Source organism: Medicago sativa, chromosome 1, assembly GCF_051527215.1.
Source record: "Medicago sativa cultivar Bolivia chromosome 1, Bolivia_mono, whole genome shotgun sequence".
Taxonomy (NCBI): Eukaryota; Viridiplantae; Streptophyta; class Magnoliopsida; order Fabales; family Fabaceae; genus Medicago; species Medicago sativa.
Genome location: NC_140749.1, coordinates 7,959,588 through 7,986,239, shown reverse-complemented (window position 1 = coordinate 7,986,239; position 26,652 = coordinate 7,959,588). Strand labels below are relative to the sequence as shown.

Below are 26,652 nucleotides of genomic sequence, written 5' to 3'. Positions count from 1 at the left end.
GTGTGTGTTTGATAGAATGTTGCTAACATTTATCTTAAAATGTATATTAAATAGTTTTTTTTTTTTTTAGATGAAGTGTGTATTAAATAGTTGTATCCGTTAAATATCACATTCACATTATTGTATTTATTTATTTTATCAAACAAATTGTATTTATATTTTTAAAATTAAAAGTTTGGTAATTGAAAAAATGAAAAGGGTAAAAAAATTAGAGAAGATCTTAACTCATGAGACTAAGAGTGTGTAGGTTCGATTGTAGGACAGTCAAGTCCATAATAAATAAGAAGTGTTATAGTATTTTATTTTGTTTAAATAGACAAAATAACAATAGTCATTAGAAACTTACACACATATAATAGAAGTCAGAGATCAAACCACTATCAGAGTCTTAGCTAACAATTTCATCAATAGATTCATCACGATGAATCTTCTTCAAGTTCCTCTCATGTTCCTAATCGGAACAACACTTGTTTCTAGCCAATATGCTCTCTAACAAGTTATTTTCTTCAAATTATCTCTCTCGAAAATGAGTCACTTAAATAAGAAATCCGGAATTTGAACTCAAGTGACCACATATTGCAATGTCTTACCAACTAGACTATGCTTTCGGAGACAAACATTTTTAGTTTTGTTGTGAAAGTGACTCAAAATTGGAGTTTGGAGGCCAAAATTGATGTTTGCTGAAAGTACAAATCGGTGGCCGATTTGTAAAATCGGTGGCCGATTTGTAAAATCGGTGGCCGATTTTGGCTGCCTTTTGGGAGGCTTTCTGTTCGGGAAAAATCGGTGGCCGATTTGGAAAATCGGTGGCCGATTTCGCGTGCTGTTATTTTTCAGAAACGTATTTTTGGGCCAGATTTGTTACAATTTTATGGGAGTTTCTTTTACTATAAATATAGGCCTTGTATCAGACTATTTTGAGAGAAATAGAGGGGGCTGAAACAAGGGTTTAGAAATCAAACTAGGGTTTGTATAGAGTTTGTCTCTTGGCAACAAACTAGGGTTTGAAGGTTGATTCACCTTGGGAAACACTATTAGGATTGAGTCTCTTGGTTACGGGAAGAGGCTGGGATTTGGGTAGAATTAGGCGGGAGACTTATTCTTGTAACCCATTGAAATCTCTTTTGTAACGTTACTCATCATATAGTGGAACGGAGGGCTGCTCTCTCCCCCAGACTAGGTCAATTTGGACCGAACTGGGTAAACAAATTCTTTTGTGTTCTCTCTTTCCTTTTCTCTCGCTGTTGTTTTCTACTTTTGGCTTGTGATTATAACTGTTCCATTCACTTTGATTTTGGTTGCTTAATTATCCCTTGCTCCACACATCAAGTTTGTTATTGGTGTGTTTTCTCATCGAATTCGCAACAATTGGCGCCCACCGTGGGGCAAGGGTCAAAGGATAATCAAGTACCATGGGTTCGAAGTGGGATATTGAGAAGTTTACCGGAGATAACGATTTTGGGTTATGGAAGGTAAAGATGGAAGCGGTGTTGATACAGCAAAAGTGTGAGAAAGCTTTGAAGGGTGAAGGTTCGTTACCGGTCACCATGACACGAGCGGAGAAGACCGAGATGGTGGACAAGGCCAGGAGTGCCATTGTCTTGTGCCTCGGAGATAAAGTTTTGAGAGAAGTAGCAAAGGAACCAACCGCGGCATCGATGTGGGCAAAGTTGGAATCTTTGTATATGACAAAGTCTTTGGCTCATCGGCAATTCCTAAAGCAACAACTCTACTCATTCAAGATGGTGGAGTCAAAGGCCATCATGGAGCAACTTACGGAGTTCAACAAAATCCTTGATGACTTGGAGAATATTGAGGTGAATCTTGAGGATGAAGATAAAGCTATACTCTTGTTGTGTGCTCTACCTAGATCTTTTGAATCGTTTAAAGATACCATGCTCTATGGAAAAGAAGGCACTGTTACCTTGGAAGAAGTTCAAGCAGCTTTGAGAACCAAGGAGTTGACTAAGTCGAAGGACTTGAGAGTTGATGAAAACGGGGAAGGCCTAAGTGTTTCAAGAGGGAATGGTGGAGGTAGAGGTAACCGAGGAAAGAGTAGTAACAAGACAAAGTTTAAATGCTTTAAGTGTAACAAGATGGGTCACTTCAAGAAGGATTGTCCGGAGATTAATGGTAATTCCGTACAAATTGTCTCTGAGGGTTATGAGGATGCAGGTGCTTTGATGGTGTGCTGCTTGGAGGATGAAGGTGATGTTTCTCACCTTGGGGGTGATGCCTGGTAGAGCGGTGGTCGTCTGGAGAGACGTTAAACACTCAACACCAGCCTGGAGAGGCGGTGGTAAGAATACTCATGATCTACCGGTTGAGGTGGAGGTTCAAGGAAGACATAGTGGGATGTACTCATTTGCTAGTTGAGAGGTTGGAAGCTCAGCTTTAGGTGGAGTTGAACACACCGGGAGTGGTACGACTATGGAGGACCTTGGGTGCTATGCTCTAGTGGTGAGCAAGGGTTTTCTTCATGAAGACGGAAGGCATTCCGGAGGTTGAAGAATGTATAGCACGGCTTGTGGAATTACCCTAAAAGTCCAAGGGTGATTGGATGCAAGGTGATCTTCAAGGAAGCGGGAGATGTCTCGTATTGAAGAGGTATGGTGTAGTCTTGTAGAACTACCTGAAATTCCTAGTGTAGTTTGGATACAAGGATCTTCGAGAAGGCGGAAGACATTCCGATGGCTGAAGAGGTTAAGGTGTGTACTTGTGGAACTACCTAAAATTCCTTGAGTAGTTTGGACACAAGGATCTTCAAAGGGGCGGAAGGCATTCCGATGATTGAAGAGATTAGGGTGCAAACTTGTGGAGCTACTTGGTGTAGTGGGAAGCAAGGGAAAGAGCAGCAAGGTGTTGATGTTAAATGGGCATCATCACTAATTTGGAGTCAAGGTGGAGATTGTTGTGAAAGTGACTCAAAATTGGAGTTTGGAGGCCAAAATTGATGTTTGCTGAAAGTACAAATCGGTGGCCGATTTGTAAAATCGGTGGCCGATTTTGGCTGCCTTTTGGGAGGCTTTCTGTTCGGGAAAAATCGGTGGCCGATTTGGAAAATCGGTGGCCGATTTCGCGTGCTGTTATTTTTCAGAAACGTATTTTTGGGCCAGATTTGTTACAATTTTATGGGAGTTTCTTTTACTATAAATATAGGCCTTGTATCAGACTATTTTGAGAGAAATAGAGGGGGCTGAAACAAGGGTTTAGAAATCAAACTAGGGTTTGTATAGAGTTTGTCTCTTGGCAACAAACTAGGGTTTGAAGGTTGATTCACCTTGGGAAACACTATTAGGATTGAGTCTCTTGGTTACGGGAAGAGGCTGGGATTTGGGTAGAATTAGGCGGGAGACTTATTCTTGTAACCCATTGAAATCTCTTTTGTAACGTTACTCATCATATAGTGGAACGGAGGGCTGCTCTCTCCCCCAGACTAGGTCAATTTGGACCGAACTGGGTAAACAAATTCTTTTGTGTTCTCTCTTTCCTTTTCTCTCGCTGTTGTTTTCTACTTTTGGCTTGTGATTATAACTGTTCCATTCACTTTGATTTTGGTTGCTTAATTATCCCTTGCTCCACACATCAAGTTTGTTATTGGTGTGTTTTCTCATCGAATTCGCAACAAGTTTATTATGCGTTATAACCCGATCAAATTAGTATTTAAAATAATAAATAACACAAATTATTTCCTGCATACAACACATACAAATTATCTTAAATAAATTATGTTTGTTCATTCTCAAACTCTGCTTGATTCATGCTCCAAGCATTTAATTCTGAGATAACCACACTCTGGCTTCCATCATTGAATACAAAAAGATGCGCATCTTTCTCTATAGCCAATAAGGGATACACTCTACTTGTTATCACAGCTTTCCCTCCATCTCCAAAACTCTCAATAATGGACCGGTCAATCTGCATATAATAAAACCTCATGCATATAAAACTAGGATTCATATAATCACAAAAATGAAGAACACTATTGATAAAAAAACTAAATATACCAGGCTTCTGAGTGAGATTGTTTTCGTATTGGGATCAATGTCAAAGATAGTTGAATATATGGGTTTCTTAAGATCCTGCCTCAATGAAGACCTGTAAAGTGAACACGACTTAAATTGATGAGATCTAGTCTCAATCACACACTCAAATTTTCTGCAGTGAAAAAAATGCACTGATGCAGTTTAACGATCTCGATCATTTGATGAAATTTAATCGTTCATGGTTGAGATCAACTGTTAGAGATATAAGTTAGTTACAAATTAGTTACACTAGTTAGAAGTTAGTTGTCCTAATTGATTATATAAGTCTCGTTGTACCACGTAATTAATATTATCAATATTCTCATTATCAGTACAATTTATATTTTACTTTCCAGGTCTTTCTCTTATTCATAACTTCCGAGTTCTATCTATAATTGTAATATCGACAATGTTGATGTAGAAAATTTGAATACTTCAAAGAGAGATTCAATGTCATTGAAAAAGGAAATGTATGCACTGCAGAATAAATTTGAAGAGTGTAAAAAAATAACCTGGTCTGGTCACTTATCATCAAACATTTATAATGATCCGCGACTCTAAATATCCGAAAAGATATTGTAGTCTTCTCTGTCTGGTCTTTTGATGCTAAAGCTTGCAAACCAAATGGCCCTATCATTCCTTTCCTTGATGCATATTGTTCTTTACAGAGTTCTTGAGGATCAACTTCACTTGGTTCTAGCAACTCAGCACTTTGTAGATCAGGTAGCTCAAACAAGACTTCCACATCAGCCTTGAAAAGTAAATCACAACAGATATATCAACAAAATCTGAAAAAAAATCTATGTAACACCAACCGTTCAGATCGACGGCTGGCATGTCTAACACATGTTAGTATTTGACAATGACATGACAGCGACACATATAGCAAGTTACATTTAATCGTTTATGTTTATTTTTATAAGTGTTTACGTGTTAATATAAGTGTCATGTCCCGTGTTCGTGCTTCTTACGAGAAAACACACAACATGCATTAGTTTAATTACGTACCTGTGATGCAGTGATACCTTTTACTTCAAGAGTTGATCCACTTTGGAGTGTCTCTCCTGCGATACTGATTTGCTTGTCACGTAGTTTTTCTAACTCTTCAATTGGCCACTGCATTAATCGCTCCCCACTTTCATCAAGCCAAAACTTCCTTGGAATTGTCTACATTGTAGAGAAACAATAATCATTCATCAAATCTTGTAACTATTATCTAGATCATTCTACAATATAATTGTATAACGGATGGCGCAAGGTTTTAAATCGAAGTTGCAGCCACATGCCGATTCTTAATATTGCGATAGTTGTAGTCAAATGTGGTTAATGCAACACCAACTGCACTCGTTATGTTTGTGTAGACACAAAAAAACCTTGGTATTGCAGTCCAGAGCGAGATCACAGACCTCTTTTTAAGTCTTGGTATCGTGGTCCAACTCGAGATCGCAATCCTTTTCTTAAATCTTGGCATCGCGGTCCAGATTAACATTGCAGACCTTTTTTTAAACCTGGCGGTCCAGATCGAGATTGCAATATACCTTATGCAAAGTATAAAAAAACTAAAATAAAATACCTGTAAACCAGCCCATCCTCTTTCAATGCCATCTTGTTCAGAGTCAGACTCTTCTACCCATCCCCATAATATTCTCCTGTTCTTAGCATTGTCAAAAAATGACTTTGAAGCATAAAAAAGGCCATAGTCAAATCTCAAGTCCATGCTAGTTCCTGTATATTTTACATCAGGAATAAATTTTTCCTGATCAGATGCATATTTTCCAATAAAGTAGAAGTCAAGATGTCTACGAAAATAGCTTATTTTCAAGACATGTCTAACACTTGAATTTTCCATAGTTGTATCAACTCCATTTGTGTTATTGATATACACAGAAAAAAAATCTGGACATTCACAAACTCCAGTATCATTTGTTGCATAGAATGGATTAGGATCTACAATCCAATTAACAAAATCATCACTTCTATAAAGAATAACTTTTCCTTCATCACCATTTTGAGCACCAATAATTACCCTCCATTTTCCATCCTTTCCTTGCCATGCAGTTGAAGGGTCTCTGAATTCACCGACTTCAGCTCCACTAGGTGGAGTCATCAAAGGATTTTGAGGATGTTTTTCCCATTCCTTTAAGTAAGGATCAGATAGATTCTTTGGCATCGCTAAATTTTGAACTTGGTGTCTATTTTCATCAATTCCTGTATACAAGATAGCAGGTTTTTCACCTGGGAGTATAGTGGCTGAGCCTGACCAACAACTGTTTATGTCACTAGGCACACTTGGTATAATAGCATCATTTAGATGTTTGCAATTTATGAGATCATTTGATACAGAATGACCCCATACCATTTTTTCATGACCAAATGTTGCTCCATCAGGGTTATATTGGTAGAATAAATGGTAAACACCTTTATAGTACATTGGTCCTGTCACAGCCAAATAAATACTAATCATTAGATGATCACATTTGGATGTGGTTTCACTGATGTGTTAGCGGTGTTTTAGGCATGATCGATGAAATTTAAGATTCTATAAAGGAAAAAAGAGAGGGAACTAGGATTGAATTGAAGAGCACATTGAATAAATAGTTGGATTAAAGCACATAATCAATTGAATTGTGACATTTTACTGCCTAATTTATGTTCTTAAGTGTGGAGGTCTTCGGTCCAAAAGCTTGAATCAATGGATTCAAACTCTCCACCAGTTACGAACACCTTCGTTTTCTTGGTTCCCACCTATCTGGGATTTCTTAATTTCCAACTACTTCAAATTTTTATCTTTATTAATCTAATTCAAATAGTTACATTATTTAAACTAATTACAGTGCTTCATGATACTTTTTTTCATAAGTCTTACTAACTACTCAACAGAAGTCAATGTTATAACTGTCTCGCTACTTGCTTATTCCCTTTACAGCTCCTGTTTTTTGGGCTGTGGTAACATGAACCGTGAATGGTTTTTTTTTTTTCTTCCTCCAAAGAATCTATATTTGATCAAATTTCATATGGAACAGAACATATCGCAAATATCCCCTAGTCATATGTAGTCTATACTAGGATGTTGAGGACAAGAAGCTAACAGATAAACAATAAAATAAATAAATTGCTGAGAGCATGAAGCATACCAGTAGGATCTGCCTGAAGGTAGTGATTTTGAATTTTGGACAACAAAACATTTCAAATGATATAGAAAAGAGTTAGATATATAACATTATACACATGTGGTAAAAGTAAATGGACAGTGAGTGTTTTGGGTAATACCATTCATCCAATTTTTTAGGGGCTGAAAGTTCTGTATGGCTGTTCAGAATTGATACTGTTTGGGGATGCATCCTTTCTACTGTTTTCCATGGTGATAGAGCCAAGGTCATTAGAAAGTCAACAAGAACCAGATTGCAGATATGGTTTGGTTTGATCAAAGACTGATATATGTAATACTGCACTCAATTAGTCTTCCATTTAGTCAAAAGATCAAAACATATTTACAATGAATCGTATAGACAAATGCATAAACAATTAGAATATAGACCTACTTGCAAAAAACAATATGTTTTATCAATGACTTGGCTTTCATAATTCCTATCTTTAATATATTCAACACGCCAACGATCGGGTCAAAAGGGGAAGTGTTTATACAAGTAATGTTTACATCAAATAATAATAATGATAATATAGAGTAATGTATATTTTGATGACATGAAAATGATTTGTCAGTGAGAATTCACTTAGATAGGTCACATTATCAACTCAGTTCACACATAAACATCTCACTCATCACATTATCTATTTATATACAGTGGTGATCTATAGTAAGCTACGGTACATCTACTACCATCTAATTGCTATAACTAACTGTATTAAGCAATAACTTGGAATGTAAGTAAACTAACTAGTTAGCTAGTTTTAACTGCATTTTCTTCATGATGCAATAGGAGTATTGTTATCCACTTTCTCATTTGTGCCTGCATAATGAAATTAACAACAACGTTATCCATTTTAACAATTTTTTAAATGATTAAAGAAAATAATGTGTTATATACATTTTTGGGAACAAACTGACGATGACGATGATCTTGTGATGTCAAAGTAACCAATGTTATACATTAATCCATTAATTGTATAAAAAAGTCAATACTAAAGTCCAACTTATCTAAGCATAAACTAATAAATAAGCCCCTAACTTGTAGCGAATCTCCAAAAGACTGCTCCTTGCACTCTATATTAGATTCATCTGTATGAACATAAAAAATTTAGCACATAAGGGGTCAGTGCATATACATGTATGGGGTATATATATAATAGAAGAAGTAGATGATAACATAGAATCAATTAAAGCATAGCACAATACAATTCAAGCACATATCTCATGTTTTATTTTAATAAGCAATTTTAATAAGCAAAATATATTGAATAAACACTAAACCAAGCACAAGATATGCAAGAAATAGATCAAAGTATACACCAATACAGGCAAGACTGCCAATTGCACTTGGTTGACAGAAAGAGAAACACCACACTTCTAAACAAGCAAAAATCAGAAAATAGTTCCCAAACCAATACAGTTCCAAAATCAAACCTTCTACTCCTCAAGAAAAAGTCTCATTGTTGCATATTGAGGTCCCATGAATCATGCATGCAGCTCCAATTCTGATAAGTATATTACTAACCTACCATCTTTTATTTCTACCAATCAAAAGCAAGCCAAAATGACATAAGGTTCCATTTGCCTTATCATGCGCAACAAGACACCATTGATAACAAAAGACCAATTTAAAGGTACGTAGTTTCAATATTATGCATGAGTAGAACCATATTGGAAAGAGAAGCTATGAGTTTGATTGGCTAAAATGCCATTTCCCGTCAAAAAACCACCTCAGACCCCCACTGATCAAACTCCCCCATGATATGAAATACTCCCTCACTCTATTTATGCAATCCACGTCGATCTTTCAATTCTTTCCAGGACTCCACACAGTCCGGAAAACTTCCAGTTTTGAAGACTCGGCCACCTTGCAAATAAAATACACTCTCACACTAGATATCTGCAGTTATGCAGAGAAATTGAGGATATAAAACAGAACAAACTACAATCACAAAATGAAAACCTAGCCACTTCCAATTCCCTCGAATCACATTCATCAAAGTTAGAGAACTATTGGCGCCACACCTGCTGAAACCGTTATTCTCCTATGTATATAACCAGTTTCATACTAGCATCAAGGCCCTAAGATATGATAATGCTAAGGAACTTTCCCTCACTGATTTTTTGCAAGCTGCAGGAACACTTCACCTGTTTTCATGTCCACATCGACCTGAACAAAATTCTGTTGTCGAAAGGAAGCATCAGCACCTTCTAAATGTATTTAGATCTCTCATGTTCCAGGCTAATATGCCACCACAATATTGGGGTGAATCTATACCACTTTCCTTATAAACAAAACACCACCTATATTGCAAAATAGATCCCCTATAGAACTGCTGTTTGACAAGCCACCTGATTATCGTGGCCTGCCCATCGCATATTTGGTTACTTATGTTATACATGCTTCCATTATTCCATCCCAAAGGAAAAAGTTCTCACCTAGGGCCTCTCCATTTGTGATTTTGGGATATTCTACTGGTTATAAGGGGTACAAATTGCTAGACCTCACATCCCACAAATTCCTCATCTCTCGAGTTGTCATATCCTACTGCATTCAAGCATCCCGTCAATTGTTTGAAAAATTATCTTTCACCATAAAAAGTACTTGTTTCTCTGCATGTTTGGCAGACAATTCCCTCTTCACTAAAGGGAAAGGAAGTCATTTGGTGTTGTTGCTAGTCTATGTTGACAACATCATCATAGCCAGTCCTAATTCTGACCTCATCAAGCAAACACAACAGATGTTGGAAGCCAAATTCAAACTGAACGTACTTGGTGATCTCAAATATTTTCTTGGCCTAGAGATAGACAGTCTAAGTATGGTATTCACTTATGCCAACACAAACATACCTTGAAACTGTTAACTGACATAGAATTCCTCGCAGCCAAACCTCTACTTGTTCCCATGGATCATTAGTTTCGGCTTAATGATAAAGATGGTGAAGAACTGTTGGAGCCATCTCTTTATCGAAGACTCATTGTAAGGCTTATGTATCTCAATTTCTAGACCAATATATAACCTTCGCAGTCAACCGGCATAGCCAATTCATGGCTCATCCACAGACCGCTCAATTACAAGCTTTCCACCATTTGTTACAATACCTGAAAGGTAGTCCCAGTCAAGGCATTCTTTTTCCATCTTCCTAATCTCTCAAAGTTACCGCCTATGTAGACGTGGATTAGGGCAGCGGTCAAGTTTCTCAAAAATCCACAACTGATTATGGCATATTTCTTGGTGACTCCTTGATAGATTGGAAATTGAAGAAGCAAGCTATTGTTGTTCGCTCTTTAGCAGAGGCTGAATACATTGCCATTTCTGCCTTCACAGGTAAGTTATTGTGGCATAGACAATTATTCAGAGCTTTTGATGTTATTGTTGATTCAATCATGGTTACTAAAAATCGAGTTATTTTTTATACAGGGCCATTTCTAATTTATTACCAAGTAAAATAAAATAATCGAGTTATTCACATGATTTGTTAATGATATTACTAAAAAACTAACAAAATAATTAAGAGCAACACAATAATGGTTGTGTTACAATTCACATAGTTTATCAATAAAAACAATAAAAAAAAAAATGACAATTTTCTTTTAAAACTAACTAACTCGCGAGCAAGCCTGGCCTGCCCCGCCCCACCCCCGCCTCGTTTTACCAATCTTATAACCTACTGAACTCTTAGTAACCAAGCGAGTTTCATTCTTCCCATCACAAGAAATGAAAGCACCTTAAGGTATTATGTTCATGATCCTTTAAGAAATACGAGACTTCTAACTACACAAATGTTCATCTCTCATAAATGGACAACAAATGGAACAAAGTCGAACTCAATTATTACATGTTGCTTATCAATTATCGAATGAAAGTTGACTTTTTCTTTTGACAGAAATGAAAGTTGACTTATCTATCCCAAATTAACACAATAAAATTACTTCTTGAACAAATAAAAAAAAAATACAAAAAAATAAAATAAAAAATAACGCAAATTATTTCCAGCATACAACAAATACCAATTATCCTTATCTTAAAAAATAAATGTTGTAAGATCTTCCCAATTCTTTTTAGCTATATTATGCTTTCTGTGCCAAACTCTGCTTGCTTCATGCTCCAAGCATTCAGTTCTGAGATAACCACATTCTGACTTCCATTGTTGAAAACATAAAGATGAGCATCTTTATCTGTAGCAAATAAGGGATAAGCTCTGCTTGTTATGCAAGCTCTCCCTCCATCTCCAAAACTCTCTATAATGGACCGGTCAATCTGCATACATTAACACCTCATGTATATAAAACTAGGATTCACATAATCACAAAAATGAAGACACTTATGCTAAAAAAACTGAATATACCAGGCTTCTGAGTGAAATTGTTTTGAGATTGGGATCTATGTCAAAGATAGTTGCATATGAGGTTTTTTCAACATCCTCCCGTAATGAAGACCTGTAAAGTGTGCAAAACTTAATTTTATGAGCTATAGTCTCAATCATTTGATGAGATATAATCGTTCAATGTTTATCTAATGGTCGAGATCGACTATATAGATGTAAAAGTTAGTTAAAAATTAGTTACACTAGTTAAAAGTTAGTTGTTCTCGTTGATTATACAAGTCTAATTGTATTTGTACCCCCTTGATAAAATCACATTCTCATTATCAAGTACAATTTCTGTTTTATTTCCCTTTCTATGCTTTTATGTTATCCTTGTACTTACATCTAGAATTGTAATATCGACAATGTGGGAATAGAAAATTTAAATCCCTCGATGAGAGATTCAATGTCATTGAAAAATGAAATATATGCATCGTAAAATAAGTTCGAATAGTGTTAAAAATAACCTGGTCTGGTCACTTATCATCAAGCATTTAAATCCATCGCCGACTCTATATATCCGGAAAGATATTGTTGTCCTCTCTGCCTGGTCTTTTGATGCTAAAGCTTGCAAACCAAATGGTCCTATCATGCCTTTTCTTGATGCATATTGTTCTTTACAGAGTTCTTGAGGATCAACTTCACTTGGTTCTAGCAACTCAGCACTTTGTAGATCGGGTAGCTCAAACAAGACTTCCACATCAGCCTTAAAAGTTAAATTTAAAAAGTTGATTACTAAAAATTTATCAACAGAATATGAGAAAACACAACATGCATCAGTTTAGTTGCGTACCTGAGATGCAGTGATACCTTTTACTTCAAGAATTGATCCACTTAGGAGTGTCTCTCCAATGATATTGATTTGGTTGTAACGTAGTTGTTCTAACTCTTCGATTGGCCATTGCAGTAATCGCTTCCCACTTTCATCAAGCCAAAATTTCCTTGGAATTGTCTACATTGTAAAGAAACTCTAATCATTCATCAAATATTATAACTATTATCTAGATCATGTTATAATATAACTGTGTAACGGATAGCGCAAGGTTTTAAATAGTAGTTGCAGTCACATGCCAATTCTTAATATTGCGAATAGCTGTAATCAAATGCGGTTGATGAAATATCAACTGCAGTCACTTATATATGTTTGCGTAGACATAAAAATCCTTTATTGGTCTAAATCGAGATCCCAAACATTTTTTTAAACCTTGGTATTGCAGTCTAGATGAGATCGCGTACCTTTTTTAATCTTTAGTATCGCAATCCAGATCAAGATTGCATACCTTTTTAAAAATGTCGGTAAATCCCTAAAGCAAATTATGACAAAATGAAATCCTATCATGAAACTAAAATAAAATACCTGAAGACCAGCCCATCCTTTTTCAATGTCATCTTCACTAGAGTCGGACTCTTCCGCCCATGCCCATAATATTCTCCTGTTCTTAGCATGGTCAAAAAATGACTTTGAAGCATAAACCTTTCCATAGTCAAATCTCAATTCCTTCCAAGTTCCTGTAAATTTTACATCAGGAATAAACTCTTCCTGATCAGATACATATTTTCCAATAAAGTAATAGTCGTGACGTCTACGTAGATAGCTTATCTTCAAGACATGTCTAACACTTGAATTTTCCATAGTTGTATCAACTCCATTTGTGTTATTGATATACACAGGAAAAAAATCTGGACATTCACAAACTCCAGTACCATCTGTTGCAAAGAAAGGTATAGGATCCAATATCCACTTAACAAAATCCTCACTTTTGTAAAGAATAATTTTTCCTTCATCGCCATTTTGCGCACCAATGATTACCCTCCATTTTCCATCATTTCCTTGCCATGCAGTTGAAGGATCTCGGAATTCTCCGACTTCAACTCCACTAGGTGGAGTCATCAAAGGATTTTGAGGATGTTTTTCCCATTCCCTTAAGTAAGGATCAGATAGATTCTTTGGCATGGCTAAATTTTGAACTTGGTGTCTATTTTCATCAATTCCTGTATACAACATAGCAGGTTTTTCACCTGGGAGTATAGTGGCTGAGCCTGACCAACAACTGTTTATGTCACCAGGTATAGTTGGTTCAATAGCATCATTTAGATGAGTCCAATTTATGAGATCATTTGATACAGAATGACCCCATACCATTTTCTCATGACCAAATGTTGCTGCATCAGGGTTATATTGGTAGAATAAATGGTAAACTCCTTTATAGTACATTGGTCCTGTCACATAGAAGAAACAGTTGATTGAATTCATGAGCACATTGAAGAAATAGTTGGATTATGGAACATGCCCAATTAAAGGGTGACATTGTATTGCCTAATTTGTGTTCTGGTTTCAAGAGTCTCACATCTTCTTATTAAGAAATTAAAATGAATACATACTTTAGGAAATGAAAATAGAAAATATTTTTACAAGGTGAACGGGACATTAGTTATTAATATGTTACGTTTGTAGGATGTGTTTGAATGAGACCTCATTTTTAAACTATTTTAGATGTGTCGGCTCAACGACTTAAGTTGTGCTTGGGGACTACGAAGAAGTTAAACAAAAGAGATTCTTGAAATTTTAGATAGAGAAGATAATTTCAACTTATACAAACATCTATACGATGTTCATAAAACTAGTACTTATTACAATATATTTTTCCAGATGTGTTTGGTTATGAGAAGAAATGGTGAATATAGAAATAAGTAAAAGATTGGAAGAAGAGATAAATGAGACATATTATAAATTTGAAGTATTGCTTAGCTTATAACAAAGAGAAGAGAAATATTTTTTTTTTTTTGAAGGAAACAAAGAGAAGAGAAATGTTATCACCAAAAAAAGAAGAGAAATATAAGAGATAAAAGTGTTGATTGTTTTCAAAAGTACTAAAATATCCCTCAATTAAAAATACCTCCCATCAAATTCTTCAAATTTCATATGGAACAGAAGATATCTATAATTTCCCCTATACATATGTAGTATATACTAGGATGTGAGGACAAGTAAATAAATAAATAAATAATAAAATAAATAGCTGAGAGTATGAAGCATACCATTAGGATCTGCATGATGAAGATGATGGTTTTCAATTTTGGTCAGCAAAACATGTCAAATAATACATAAGAGAGTTAGATATAACATATTTACACATGTGCAAAAAATAAATGGACAATGATGCTTTAGATAATACTCTACCATTCATCCAATTTTTTAGAGGCTGAAAGTGGTACCAAGTTCTGTATGGCTGTTCAGAATTGATACTGTTTGGTGATGCATCCTTTGTAATGTTCTCCATGATGATAGAGCCAAGATTATTGAAAAGTCAGCAAGAACTAGATTGCAAATATGGTTTGGTTTGATCAAGGGCTGATATATGCAATGCAATAATGCACTCAATTAGTCTTCCATTTAGTGAAAACATCAAAACATATTTATAATGAATCGTATAGCCAAATGCATAAACTATTAGAATATATTTCGTCAATGACTTGACTTGCATAATTCCTGTAATGTAAGATGGATATCTTTATAATATTCAACAAGTAAAAGATAGGCTCCTCTCACAAAAACAAAAAAAAAAAAAAAAAAAAAAAAAAAAGAGCAAAAGATAGGTTAATAAGGGGAGGTGTTTATATTTTCATTGAAAATAGTCGATGCTTGTTATTTTAATGGAAAATATAATAATCCTATTATTAATTGCTTTGGTTGGTTGGGACCTTCCTATCATCAAAGGCATATAGTTTTCCAATTTCAATATTTAAATATTAATAGTAAAAGAAAATTGAAGTCTTGTTAGTATACATTATTCTTTGAAAGTCTTGGTCGTTTTTTTAACATTTATCTTTTAGTTGTTTCCTGGAACTTGCAAACACGAGCAGGGTGACTTGGATCCACATGACTAATTTTTTTTACTTAACTTACAAATTAAATTTACTGAAGTGTCTAATTTCATAAGATATTGGATAAATTACTCAGAATTCTTAAAAACAACTTCAAAAACCATTTTTTAATTGTGTAATATTAAATCTTTTAAATCATTAACTCTATTGATGTTATTTTGTAGACAATATTGAAAAATCTGTTTGTAGTTTGATTCGGATTTAGTGAGAAAAGATTGCAAAAAAGAATCAAATAAAAACGACTGTTTTTTTTTGTCCTCGTGAACATAACTCAGTTGTCAGGGACGTGCATTGTTATATGCAGGGGTCGGGTTTGAACCCCGAACACCTCACTTATTCACCTTGAAAAAGGTTAATTATAGCGACTAAGCTACCTAACCCAAAAAAAAAAAAAAAAACAGACTATTTTTCCCCTCTTTTTCCTCCTTAACTGATTTTGTTTTGGATCCAAAAAACTCCTCATTTTATTTCAGCTATAGTGATCTTTGATTTATTGGGACCCTTTGATTTAAAAAAACTAGTTACTTTAAATTTCCTGAGTCCTTTTTTTTCTTCTTCAAAATCCAACTTTTTGTTAATGAAAATTAGTATATTAATTGTTATGTTAGTATTTTTTACCTTATTAGACTTGAATCATGAACCTTTCCCTCCTCAACTTCTTTAACCCTTTAGATCAAATCAGTTGAAAATCGAAGTTAATCAAATTGTTACGCCCCTACCTTCGATTGAGATTAGTCATCCGTGAAAGTCTTGGATATAAATTTGGTCTTCTCCATTTTGTTAATGAGTTTTTCCCATTTTTAAATTTACAGATTTTAGTTTAAGTTTTCAAAATGTCTAGCATTTTCTCCACTATGCATTTGGGGTTGAATTTTGATAATGTGACTAGTGAGATATTCATGTTGAAAATGAATGGATGACATAAAATTTAGTGATTAAGTAAGAAACCATCTTTGCTCAAAAAAAGTAAGAAACCATCTAAACTACAAGTCACTCTTATTTAAACTCGCCTTCATCCTCGATGTCAATATACAAGTCACTCTTTTTTTTTTTTTTTTACTTGACTAAGATTTTATACTATGTCTAACTTTAACATCATAGTGTCTTTTGTAAAGACCCTCCCTTATTATCATCATTACTATGAAGGTCATCAACACGATAGATCCACGACCATGAACCTTCTCAAAGTTCTTTTCATCTTCTCGATCAGAATAACACACATTCTTTAGCCAATACACACTCTAACAAATTATTATTTGCTGAATGGAACTTAAACTCCCACACTATGCAAAAGAGACGGATGAAAAATGACAAAAGAGGATTTTGGTATTGCCTCGCTCCTAGTGGCTCATACGCAAGACACATGGAACTATCACTTATGTGATAGGCGCATGGTACGAGTTTTGGGTCTTTATTTAAGTTTTTCTCACTCTTTGTCGTATAATCTCATAAAATGAAAATAGGGGACACTTAGTAAAGAGTTGGTGCTTTTCGGGCTGAAATTCGGGGGGGAAATTTAGGGGATATTCTTGAACAATGAAAAATGGTAGAAATTAAGTTTTTTTTTTTTTTTTAGAGCTTCTCGAAGCTTATTTCTTGTAACTCTTTGTATCACTTGTAATGACTCATTGATAGTCGATAAAAGAGCTTCTCTCTCCCATAGAGGTAGGCCATTGTTGGGTCAAATCGGGTAACCAAAATTTGATGTATTTATCCTCTATTATCTTTTGCTAGATTAAATCTAGATCTAAGCATTGTTGCCTTAACTGTTTGTTTGGTTGTTGGATCTCATTGTTACTTGGTTCACATCTTTGCTCTTGTTGGTATTCATAAAGAGTCTGAATTCACAACATTATTTTTGTTTTTATTTTTCAAATACATGTGTTGAAAAATAAGCTCTTTTTAATTTTGGAAGATGATTTTTGTGCATCCATACTCCAATTCAGCATCTAAAGAGAAAGAAATAGAGAGGATAATGTGATATGTTAGTTATGTGATAGGAAGAAAGAGATGTAGAAAAAATGAGATGTTGAATGACCGTTGAAAAATTATGGGTGTCCAAATATAAATGGTCTTGAGTTTATTTATTTTTTTGTTGGAAAATGCTCTTTAGTTTATTATGAGTTATACAAAACAAATTAGTCATTATTAAGAATATTTTTGTGTCTACCAAACATTTTTTAAGTTGAAATGGTCCCTTCATTTTTTTTAAATGACATTTGATCCCCCTATTTTAAAAATTGGTTTTTTTTTATCCCTTTATTTTAAATGTTTTTCTTCTAAATTTTGATTTCTTGTCTATTTTTGTGTCATTTTTTTATGATGTGACATATTCACGTGACAACGCTTATTAGACTACATCGAATATCAATGTCATAAAACATATGTATAATAAGCGATGCTATGTCATAAGGTCATAAAAAATGACTATAAAATAAGATGGAGGACCAAAATTCCAAAAAATAAATAAATTGGGGAACAAAAAACTGATTTTTAAAGTAGGAGAGAAAACCTTCAATTTTATATAGGGGAACCAAAATGCATTTAAGTTTTTTTTTAACAATATTTGAATATTTTGCAGATCAAATATATTTCATTTCTTAAACAGCTAATACGTCTAAGACAAATGGTTATTCCAATGAAAGTTGACTTTTTTTTTTGAGGGACTTATTTATTTCTTTAACAAACCAAAAAAAACAGAACACAAATTATTTCCAGCAAACAGCACACGTTATTTCCTGCATACACCACATACAAATTATCTTAAATAAATGTTGTAAGATTTTCCAGATTCTTTTTAGCCATATTATGTTTGTTCATTCTCAAACTCTGCTTGATTCATGCTCCAAGCATTTAATTCTGAGATAACCACACTCTGACTTCCATCATTGAATACAAAAAGATGTGCATCTTTCTCTATTGCCAATAAGGGATAAACTCTATTTGTTATCACAACTTTCCCTCCATCTCCAAAACTCTCAATAATCGACCGGTCGATCTGCATATTAAGACATCATATATATCAAACTAGCAAGCATATGATTAAGAAAAAATGAACAACACTTATGATAACAAATAAACATACCAAGCTTCTTAGTGAAATCGTTTTGATATTGGGATCAATGTCAAATATAGTTGCATATATTGGTTTTTTAAGATGCTTCCTCATGGAAGACGAAGACCTGTAAAATGTACACAACATAATTTCATGAGCTATAGTCTAAATCACATACTCATTGTCTTAGCAAAATGAAATGTATGCATTGCAGAATATGTTTGAAGAGTACAGTAAAACAATTACCTGGTCTGGTCACTTATCATCAAGCATTTATATTCATCGCCGACCCTATATATTCGGAAAGATATTGTAGTCCTCTCTGTCTGGTCTATTGATGCTAAAGCTTGCAAACCAAATGGCCCTATCATGCCTTTTCTTGATGCATATTGTTCTTTACAGAGTTCTTGAGGATCAACTTCACTTGGTTCTAGCAACTCAGCACTTTGTAGATCAGGTAGCTCAAACAAGACTTCCACATCAGCCTTGAAAAGTTGAATTAGAAATTAATCGCAGCAGATTTATCAACAAAATCTTAAAAACCTATACTTCACCGACAATTTAGATTGATGGCCTGTCTGATGTCCGACTTGTAATAGTGTTTGACACGACAGACACATATTGTTACACTCAATCACTTTATATTTTCTTAAATTTTTATTTGTGTCTACTTAGTGTCATGTCTCGTGTCTGTACTTCATAGGAGAAAACACACAACATGGTAGTTTAATTACGTACCTGAGATGCAGTGATACCTATTACTTCAAGAGTTGTTCCACTCAGGAGTGTCTCTCCCGTGATATTGATTTGGTTGTAACGTAGTTGTTCTAACTCTTCAACTGGCCACTGCAGTAATCGCTTCCCGCTTTCATCAAGCCAAAACTTCCTTGGAATAGTCTACATTGTATAGAAACACTAATCATTCATCAAATCTTGTAACTATTATCTAAATCATGTTATAATATAGTTGTATAACGGATAACGAAACTAGAATAAAATACCTGTAGACCAGCCCATCCTCTATCTTTGCCATCTTGTTCGGAGTCAGACTCTTCTACCCATGCCCATAATATTCTTCTGTTCTTAGCATAGTCAAAAAATGACTTTGAAGCATAAAAATTACCATAGTCAAATCTCAATTCCTTCCAAGTTCCAGTATATTTTTCATCAGGAATAAACTTTTCCTGATCAGAATCAGATACATATTTCCCAATAAAGTAGTAATCATGATGTCTTAGTAGATAACTTATCTTAAAGACATGTCTAACACTTGAAATTTCCATAGATGTATAATCCACCCCATTTGTGCTATTGATATACACAGGAAAAAAATCTGGACATTCACAAACACCAGTTTTATCTGTTGCATAAAATGGATTAGGATCTACAATCCAATTAACAAAATCCTCACTTCTGTAAAGAATAGCTTTTCCTTGTTCGCCATTTCGCGCACCTATTAGTACTCTCCATTTTCCATCTTTTCCTTGCCATGCAGTTGAAGGGTCTCTGAATTCACCTACTTCAACTCCATTAGGTGCAGCCATCAAAGGATTTTGAGGATGTTTTACCCATTCTATTAACTTAGGGTCTGATAAATCCTTTGGCATAGCTAAAAATTGAACTTGGTATGTTTTTTCATTAATTAATCCTGTATACAACATATATATAACAGGTTGTTCTCCAGGGACTATTGTGGCTGAGCCTGAGAAGCAACTTGTTTCACCAGCACAAGTTGGTTCAATAGCATGATTCAAATGAGTCCAATTTATGAGATCTTTTGATATAGAATGACCCCATACCATTTTCTCATGACCAAATGTTGCTCCATCAGGGTTATGTTGGTAAAAGAAATGGTAATATCCTTTATAGTACATTGGTCCTGACACAGAAAAATATTATACTAATCATTAGACCAAATTTCATATGGAACAGGACATATCTTTAATTTTTTTTTTCTAGTCATATGTATAATGTTGAGGACAAAGAAGTAAATAAAAAAGTAAATAACTGAGAGTACGAAGCATACCATTAGGATCTGCATGATGAAGGTAATGGTTTTGAATTTTGGTCCAAAAAACATGTCAAATGATACATAAAAAAAGAGTTAGATATAAGCATAATCAGTAAATTATAAAAGTAGATGATACAAAATTTGACACATGTACTAAAAGTAGATAGACAATGAGTGGTTTACCATTCATCCAATTTTTTTTGGGCTGAAAGTGGTACCAAGTTCTGTATGGTTGTTCAAAATTGATGTTGTTTGGTGGTGCATTCTCTGCAATGTTCTCCATGATGATAGAGCCAAGATGATTGGAATGCCAACAAGAATCAAATTGCAAATATGGTTTGTTTTGATCAAGGATTAATATATGCAATAATGCACTCAATTAGTCTTCCATTTAGTGACAATATCAAAACATATTTATAATGAATTGTATAGACAAATGCATAAACTATTTGAATATAGACCCACTTGCAAAAAACAATATATTTTATCAATGACTTGACTTTTATAATCCGTGTAATGTAACGTCAAAAAATAAATAAATAAACAAATAATCTATGTTATCGGATAAACTTCTAAAATGTGGTCCCATCAAGAGTCGAATTAGTTAATAAATGTATGTACATTTAGGGTGTGTTTGGATTGAGGGTTTGGGAGAGGAAGGGAGGGGAGGGTTTACTTTTCGTTTTTAAATTACGAACTATATAACATGTTTTTCTAAAATAAATTAAGTGTGATTGAAATATTATATGGTTGTTTATCATCTTATCATCTTATTTACTAAAGCTTAACCCGTAAAGCTAACCCTAAACCTAATTTTTTCCCCCCATTTTTTCCTCCACTTTTCTAAGCCATTGGATCTTGCGCATTTAGGTGCCATTCAATTTTAGCCATTGATCATATTATATTTATCTCTTCTATTTTCCGAAACAACTATTTCGTATTTATCTCTTCTATTTTCCAAAACAACTATTTCATATTTATCTCTAATTATAATTTTGGTCATATCCGAAATTTGTTATCAATTCACTTAAATCCGAAATTTGTTTTGCTATAGTTTTGGCTAGCCGAATCCTTATTTATAATTTTGGCCATATCCAAAATTTGTTATCAATTCACTTAAATCCGAAATTTGTTTTGCTATAGTTTTGGCCAGCCGAATCCTTATTTATAATTTTGGCCACATCCGAAATTTGTTATCAATTCACTTAAATCCGAAATTTGTTTTGCTATAGTTTTGGCCATTCGAATCCTTATTTATTAAACTTTAAACTTATCTTATTTACTAAAGCTTAACCCGTAAAGCTAACCCTAAACCTAATCTTTTTCCCCCCATTTTTTCCTCCACTTTTCTAAGCCATTGGATCTTGCGCATTTAGGCGCCATTCAATTTTAGCCATTGATCATATTATATTTATCTCTTCTATTTTCCGAAACAACTATTTCGTATTTATCTCTTCTATTTTCCGAAACAACTATTTCATATTTATCTCTAATTATAATTTTGGTCATATCCGAAATTTGTTATCAATTCACTTAAATCCGAAATTTGTTTTGCTATAGTTTTGGCCAGCCGAATCCTTATTTATAATTTTGGCCATATCCAAAATTTGTTATCAATTCACTTAAATCCGAAATTTGTTTTGCTATAGTTTTGGCCAGCCGAATCCTTATTTATAATTTTGGCCATATCCGAAATTTGTTATCAATTCACTTAAATCCGAAATTTGTTTTGCTATAGTTTTGGCCATCCGAATCCTTATTTATTAAACTTTAAACTTATATAATAAAGCTTAACCCCTAAAGCAATTTCTAACCCTAATATTTTCCCCCCACTTCTCCCTCCACTTTTCTGAGCCATTGGATCTTGCACATTTAGGCGCCATTCAATTTTGGCCATTGATCATCTTACTTAATTAATGTCAGCCGAATTTTGTTATCAAGTTTGCTATAATTTTGGCCAGCCGAATTTTGTTATGAAGTTTGCTATAATTTTGGCCATATTTCCATCCCTTTATTTGTGAAGCAACACATCACACGATCCATAAAAGTAGAACTATATTTGCTTGCATTCACTAAACTATCTACCAATATCACTAAAACTATATTTGCTTGAGGTTCACCTCTTCGAATCTCTTCTCCCGATTCTGCCAACTTCGGATTCATGAAATTGCTCCGTCATCATTTTCAGGTCAGTTTTCAATTCTTCTTATCTTAAGCTAATAATATTCCTTATGCATTTCTCATCAATTTTTGTCACTCTAATAACTTTCACGAACACGCCTGCGATTATAGTTGAATTCGATGAAATCTCACTCAATTGTTTTGATTATTATTATTTTTTCTAATTATTTTGTTGATTTTTGTTTGTTCGACGGGAAGTGTAAATGGCATCGAAACAAGTAGCTAAATAGAAACGATTGGGATCGATTGGAGCAAGAAATGTGTGAATTGGTCGTCCTCTTCAACAACTTCGTCATCTAAACATTGTCGGCGTCGGCGTCAATGCGAAGCAAGCCACAATTTTATCATGAAAATGTGCCTTTGGATTCTCAAAAAACTAAAGAGAATATAACTATGACGATTCAGTTTTGTTCTTTAAAGTATGTGATTGTAAATTTTGTTATTGTGTTGTGCGATAGCTGTTGATGTTAATTTGATTGATGTGTGATGTATTATTTGTGTGACAGTCAGAGGGAAATTCGTGGCAAAGAGATTGCTGGTATACAGATGGAGATACTATAGTGAGAAACGAGTATAATCCGTCTATAACTTATGCTTACGGTAAAAAATAGCAAAGCTCATATTTGTTAATATGTTTTTTGCTGTTTAATTTTTTTCATTTGGTATTTAGGTTGAAGCATTGAGTAATATTTCAAAGGTCATACATTATAGTTTTGAGATTTGGGTTAAAGATTCAAAGCTCTGTATGTCATCAAATTAAGATGGCAACATAGGAAGAAATATTTCAGAGGAAGATTTTACATTAAGCCATTTAGCATTGATCGCACCATCGCCCTTCTTATTTGTATTTACCTTAGAGTTGGTGGTTACAAATGATTTGTATTTCAATGGTCAGGAATTAATGTGCCAAAATTGCATAGGTTCTGGTTCAGGATTTCCATTGAGTGATATAACAAGTGGTAAGCATAGCTTTCACTAATCATGGTAATTATGCTTCTCCTTTTTAAGGTTCAAGGAACTGCCACTAAGGATGTATTTTTTTCAGTGTTCAAATGCAGCAGCTGTAGCATAGAGTCTTCTAAGCTTCTTGGACCTGGAAAACATGTTTTATCAAATGCAAAGCTTCAGAGAAACCTCACCATATCTTGCCCTTATGCAGACTCTACTGAGAATATTGAAGGTTGCAGTAAACCAAACAACTCGGGTTAGCAGATTACGGTTACGGACATTTAAGCAATTTTAATTTTTGGCAGAGTTATACTTCTATTTTTTGACATTCTTTCTTATATATTATTAATTTATGACGTATAGGCCATGGTTCAGGTGTGGACAATGGAGTTTTAGCCAAAAATCCGGCTGTTGGTGATTTTATTAAAGGGACAGTGGTATCCGACATTAATTTCATGCAAAAGAGTTCAGGTCGAAACATACATTATTTGCGAAGACTTTTTGCAGCATTGATGGTCTCTGATTAGCTGTCCAGACCAGAGGCTGTTTGGAATAACACTTCGCCTAATCTAATTGATGATATTTTGCACAAACAAAGACGTGTACTTGGTGCGCCTGGTAAATCTGATTGTTAAAACTGTAGTGTTTTTTTTATAGGTTAAATTTACTTCTCTGTCTGGATAGCTAATCTGAATATATCACTTATTTGTTTATGGCCGGTTAATTTAGAGGGCGAAACTTATGCATCGGCATTGTACTACATGCTTAATTCGTATTGCAAACCTGTGTGTAGGAAGATTAGATACTAGCCAGCATGAATTACACTATATTTCATGTACTAATATACTCAAACAAATTTGTAGTTTGTTGGTGTATAGTTTACAATCTGAATTACACTATATTTTGGCCAATTTTTCTGCGTCTACTATTTAGTTATCAAGGGAACTCTAATTTTACTCAATTTTAGTTATTCTCATTGATGTCGCAACTCTAAGCCTATTATTTAGTTATCAAAGGATACAAAGACACAGCTGTAATGCGTATTCAATGCACATTAGTTGTTATCACTTGCACCTTTATTTGTATGTATCAGCTCCCTGTATATATCTAAGGTACTCATCTATTTACTTGCAGTAGCTTTGAAACAAAAAACAAAGGTTATACATGGTGATTTTTGATTTGAAAGTATGGCCAACACTTACACTCCTCTCTTATAGCTGTTACTAGAGGAAAGAGAGATTTTAAGATGAAAGTTAGAGTAGCTCATATTTGGTGTATACCAACAAAGAAAATAATTAAAAATATCAAATAAATCGATTGCCTTCTCATAAGGTAATATTATGCTATGAAATTTCATATTGTATTCTATATTTAATATGATATGATGTTCATATCAGAGACACTTATGTTTTCCTGGTGTTTAGGTTTTTCAATAATGATGCATCAACATTTTGTTTTTTGTAAGTTGTAACCGTCCTGTCGTATGCTTCATTATCCATAGGTTAAGTGCACTTTAGGGATTCTACATAATTATTTTTTGATGGATTGAGATGAGACTTATTTTGGAATAGCTTCTTTTTGTGATTTTAAACAATGGATTCATGCTCAACAATTTTTTTTTTGAGATTGTATATATTTTCAGCATAAGTGGTGAACTAATATTCGGGGATTCAAAATACTTATATGTTGTTCTAATTTCCCTGTCGTACGTTATTTTCATTCATACTCTTGATGGTTTAGCAGATACATGGACGACAAACAACAATTGCATCAGTATTAGGAGGTGAGAATTCGTACTAATTCGAGAAGAAATTGTTTTCGTTCAGAGCAGTTTGCCAAAGATGTTCAGGAGTTTTGGGCAAATTATTCATCAGTAGCAGTCTACGAGTATGTCTTGAATGGAGCAGCCAAATCCCACACCCAGTTTTGTATCAATCTCTGTTATTGTTTCCTAGCAGCAATTGGCACTATTGTGATTCTGTGTTTGTTATTTTTAGAGATATTGAGGTCCTGTTTTTGTTATTTTAAGAGTAGACATGTTTTTGTGGAGAGAGCTGGAATGAAGTGTCACATTTTTTTTTCCTGCATCTTTTAACATGTCAGTCTATTCTTTATCGAATAAATTAATTAGTTTGGGGATCGTCATGTTGTCAGTCTCTCTTAATTGGTCTGCATATTGGATCTTTACAGTATTTTGAAGTTTTCCATTTGTAGTGCTTTGGATTGTTTGGTATATAGCCCTAGATTATGAGGTTCTGGAAGGCAATTGGTTTAGTATTTTTAAGTCATCCAAAGGAATATTTTGTAGGGTTTAGATGTGAATTTATTGAGGCTTCGTTAATAGTAAGTTGATCGAGTTATATTCATAGTATGATGCCTTCTCTAAGCTTACTATGATACTATTATTCATTTTTAAAATTGCTTTGCGTGTCACTATAAGTCATTGAGGATTTGATATCATGTAAATAATAAAGTAAATCCCACTACAAGAAACTTGACCTTTTGCCAGGGATTTTGACAGGGCTTTGAAACCCCTGGTAAATATGCCAGGGAAATTGCCAAGGATAACCCCTGGCAAAAAGACGTGGGACCGTATGAAGCAAACCAGGGCCAAACCCGTCGGTTTTTGTATGACATCCCTGGTATTATTTTGGCGCCACATTTGAATTCAAAATGGGAGACAAGAATGCAGAGTGTCAGGCAAAAAACGAGGGAAAAGAGCGACGGATGCCCCTCGGTTATGACAGAATCCCTGCAAAAAGCTGCAATGTTGACCGTTGCTTGCAAAAAACGACGGAATCTCCGACGGGCTTGCCACTCGCATGGACTTTTCTGCATGGAATCTCTGCCTTTGTCAGCATGTTGTCAAGTCAACCTGCACAAAAGCTATTTGCACAGGCGTGACAGGGGTAAAACCCGTCGTATATTGCTGAAAGCCGTGGCTTTTTTCTGGTCATTCTGCACCTAGCCCTAGCTAGGATTTGACTGGCTTTGCGAGGGGTTAGCCCTCGGTTTAGCCCTGGTTTTTT

At 34.4% G+C, this 26,652-nt stretch overlaps 4 protein-coding genes across 7 annotated transcripts; 1 reads left to right on the top strand and 3 right to left on the bottom strand.

The window, feature by feature from the left end:
* Window positions 1-3,629: 3,629 nt before the first annotated feature.
* Window positions 3,630-7,573, bottom strand: LOC146952271 (beta-fructofuranosidase, insoluble isoenzyme CWINV1-like). Of its 2 annotated transcripts, XM_085700514.1 has the most exons (7): window positions 7,296-7,573; window positions 7,160-7,172; window positions 5,599-6,461; window positions 5,034-5,192; window positions 4,538-4,776; window positions 4,008-4,098; window positions 3,630-3,918 (listed from the first exon to the last, which is right to left on the bottom strand). In XM_085700514.1, the coding sequence occupies exons 1-7, from the start codon at window positions 7,296-7,298 to the stop codon at window positions 3,727-3,729; spliced, it is 1,560 nt and encodes a 519-aa protein (XP_085556640.1). In that variant the 5' UTR covers window positions 7,299-7,573; the 3' UTR covers window positions 3,630-3,726. The 2 variants fall into 2 exon arrangements, with proteins under 2 accessions (XP_085556640.1, XP_085556635.1); XM_085700509.1 differs by lacking the exons at window positions 7,160-7,172; window positions 7,296-7,573 and having other exon boundaries at window positions 5,599-6,852.
* A 3,415-nt stretch (window positions 7,574-10,988) lies between these two features.
* On the bottom strand, window positions 10,989-14,933 carry LOC146952270 (beta-fructofuranosidase, insoluble isoenzyme CWINV1-like). Its single transcript, XM_085700499.1, has 7 exons — window positions 14,725-14,933; window positions 14,583-14,591; window positions 12,901-13,763; window positions 12,337-12,495; window positions 12,011-12,249; window positions 11,526-11,616; window positions 10,989-11,437 (listed from the first exon to the last, which is right to left on the bottom strand). Exons 1-7 carry the CDS (start codon window positions 14,822-14,824, stop codon window positions 11,243-11,245), a joined length of 1,656 nt encoding a protein of 551 aa, XP_085556625.1. The 5' UTR covers window positions 14,825-14,933; the 3' UTR covers window positions 10,989-11,242.
* Window positions 14,934-18,078: 3,145 nt separating this feature from the next.
* Window positions 18,079-20,881, bottom strand: LOC146952269 (beta-fructofuranosidase, insoluble isoenzyme CWINV1-like). 2 transcript variants are annotated; one of them, XM_085700483.1, is made up of 7 exons: window positions 20,678-20,881; window positions 20,510-20,518; window positions 19,485-20,362; window positions 19,222-19,380; window positions 18,730-18,968; window positions 18,514-18,610; window positions 18,079-18,426 (listed from the first exon to the last, which is right to left on the bottom strand). In XM_085700483.1, the coding sequence occupies exons 1-7, from the start codon at window positions 20,775-20,777 to the stop codon at window positions 18,235-18,237; spliced, it is 1,674 nt and encodes a 557-aa protein (XP_085556609.1). In that variant the 5' UTR covers window positions 20,778-20,881; the 3' UTR covers window positions 18,079-18,234. The 2 variants fall into 2 exon arrangements, with proteins under 2 accessions (XP_085556609.1, XP_085556614.1); XM_085700488.1 differs by lacking the exon at window positions 20,510-20,518.
* Window positions 20,882-23,181: 2,300 nt separating this feature from the next.
* Window positions 23,182-25,768, top strand: LOC146952268 (uncharacterized). Of its 2 annotated transcripts, none has more exons than XM_085726877.1 (5): window positions 23,182-23,275; window positions 23,571-23,634; window positions 23,721-23,855; window positions 23,987-24,241; window positions 25,367-25,768. In XM_085726877.1, exons 1-4 carry the CDS (start codon window positions 23,267-23,269, stop codon window positions 24,148-24,150), a joined length of 372 nt encoding a protein of 123 aa, XP_085583003.1. In that variant the 5' UTR covers window positions 23,182-23,266; the 3' UTR covers window positions 24,151-24,241; window positions 25,367-25,768. The 2 variants fall into 2 exon arrangements, with proteins under 2 accessions (XP_085583003.1, XP_085582438.1); XM_085726312.1 differs by having other exon boundaries at window positions 23,721-23,879.
* The last annotated feature ends 884 nt before the right edge of the window (window positions 25,769-26,652 follow it).

Coding starts and splice junctions, on each gene's coding strand:
- LOC146952271 (XM_085700509.1), bottom strand. CDS start 6,489: ATGATTAGTATTTATTTGGCTGTGACAGGACCAATGTACTATAAAGGT. Junction 5,193..5,598: donor GAGGATGGGCTGGTTTACAG/GTATTTTATTTT, acceptor TCTACAATGTAG/ACAATTCCAAGGAAGTTTTG. Junction 4,777..5,033: donor AAGGTATCACTGCATCACAG/GTACGTAATTAA, acceptor TTACTTTTCAAG/GCTGATGTGGAAGTCTTGTT.
- LOC146952270 (XM_085700499.1), bottom strand. CDS start 14,824: ATGGAGAACATTACAAAGGATGCATCACCAAACAGTATCAATTCTGAA. Junction 12,496..12,900: donor AAGGATGGGCTGGTCTTCAG/GTATTTTATTTT, acceptor TTTACAATGTAG/ACAATTCCAAGGAAATTTTG. Junction 11,617..12,010: donor ATGATAAGTGACCAGACCAG/GTTATTTTTAAC, acceptor CACACTTTACAG/GTCTTCATTACGGGAGGATG.
- LOC146952269 (XM_085700483.1), bottom strand. CDS start 20,777: ATGGAGAACATTGCAGAGAATGCACCACCAAACAACATCAATTTTGAA. Junction 19,381..19,484: donor GAGGATGGGCTGGTCTACAG/GTATTTTATTCT, acceptor TATACAATGTAG/ACTATTCCAAGGAAGTTTTG. Junction 18,427..18,513: donor CGATTTCACTAAGAAGCTTG/GTATGTTTATTT, acceptor CTTAATATGCAG/ATCGACCGGTCGATTATTGA.
- LOC146952268 (XM_085726312.1), top strand. Junction 23,635..23,720: donor ATTGAGTGATATAACAAGTG/GTAAGCATAGCT, acceptor TATTTTTTTCAG/TGTTCAAATGCAGCAGCTGT. Junction 23,880..23,986: donor CAGTAAACCAAACAACTCGG/GTTAGCAGATTA, acceptor TATGACGTATAG/GCCATGGTTCAGGTGTGGAC.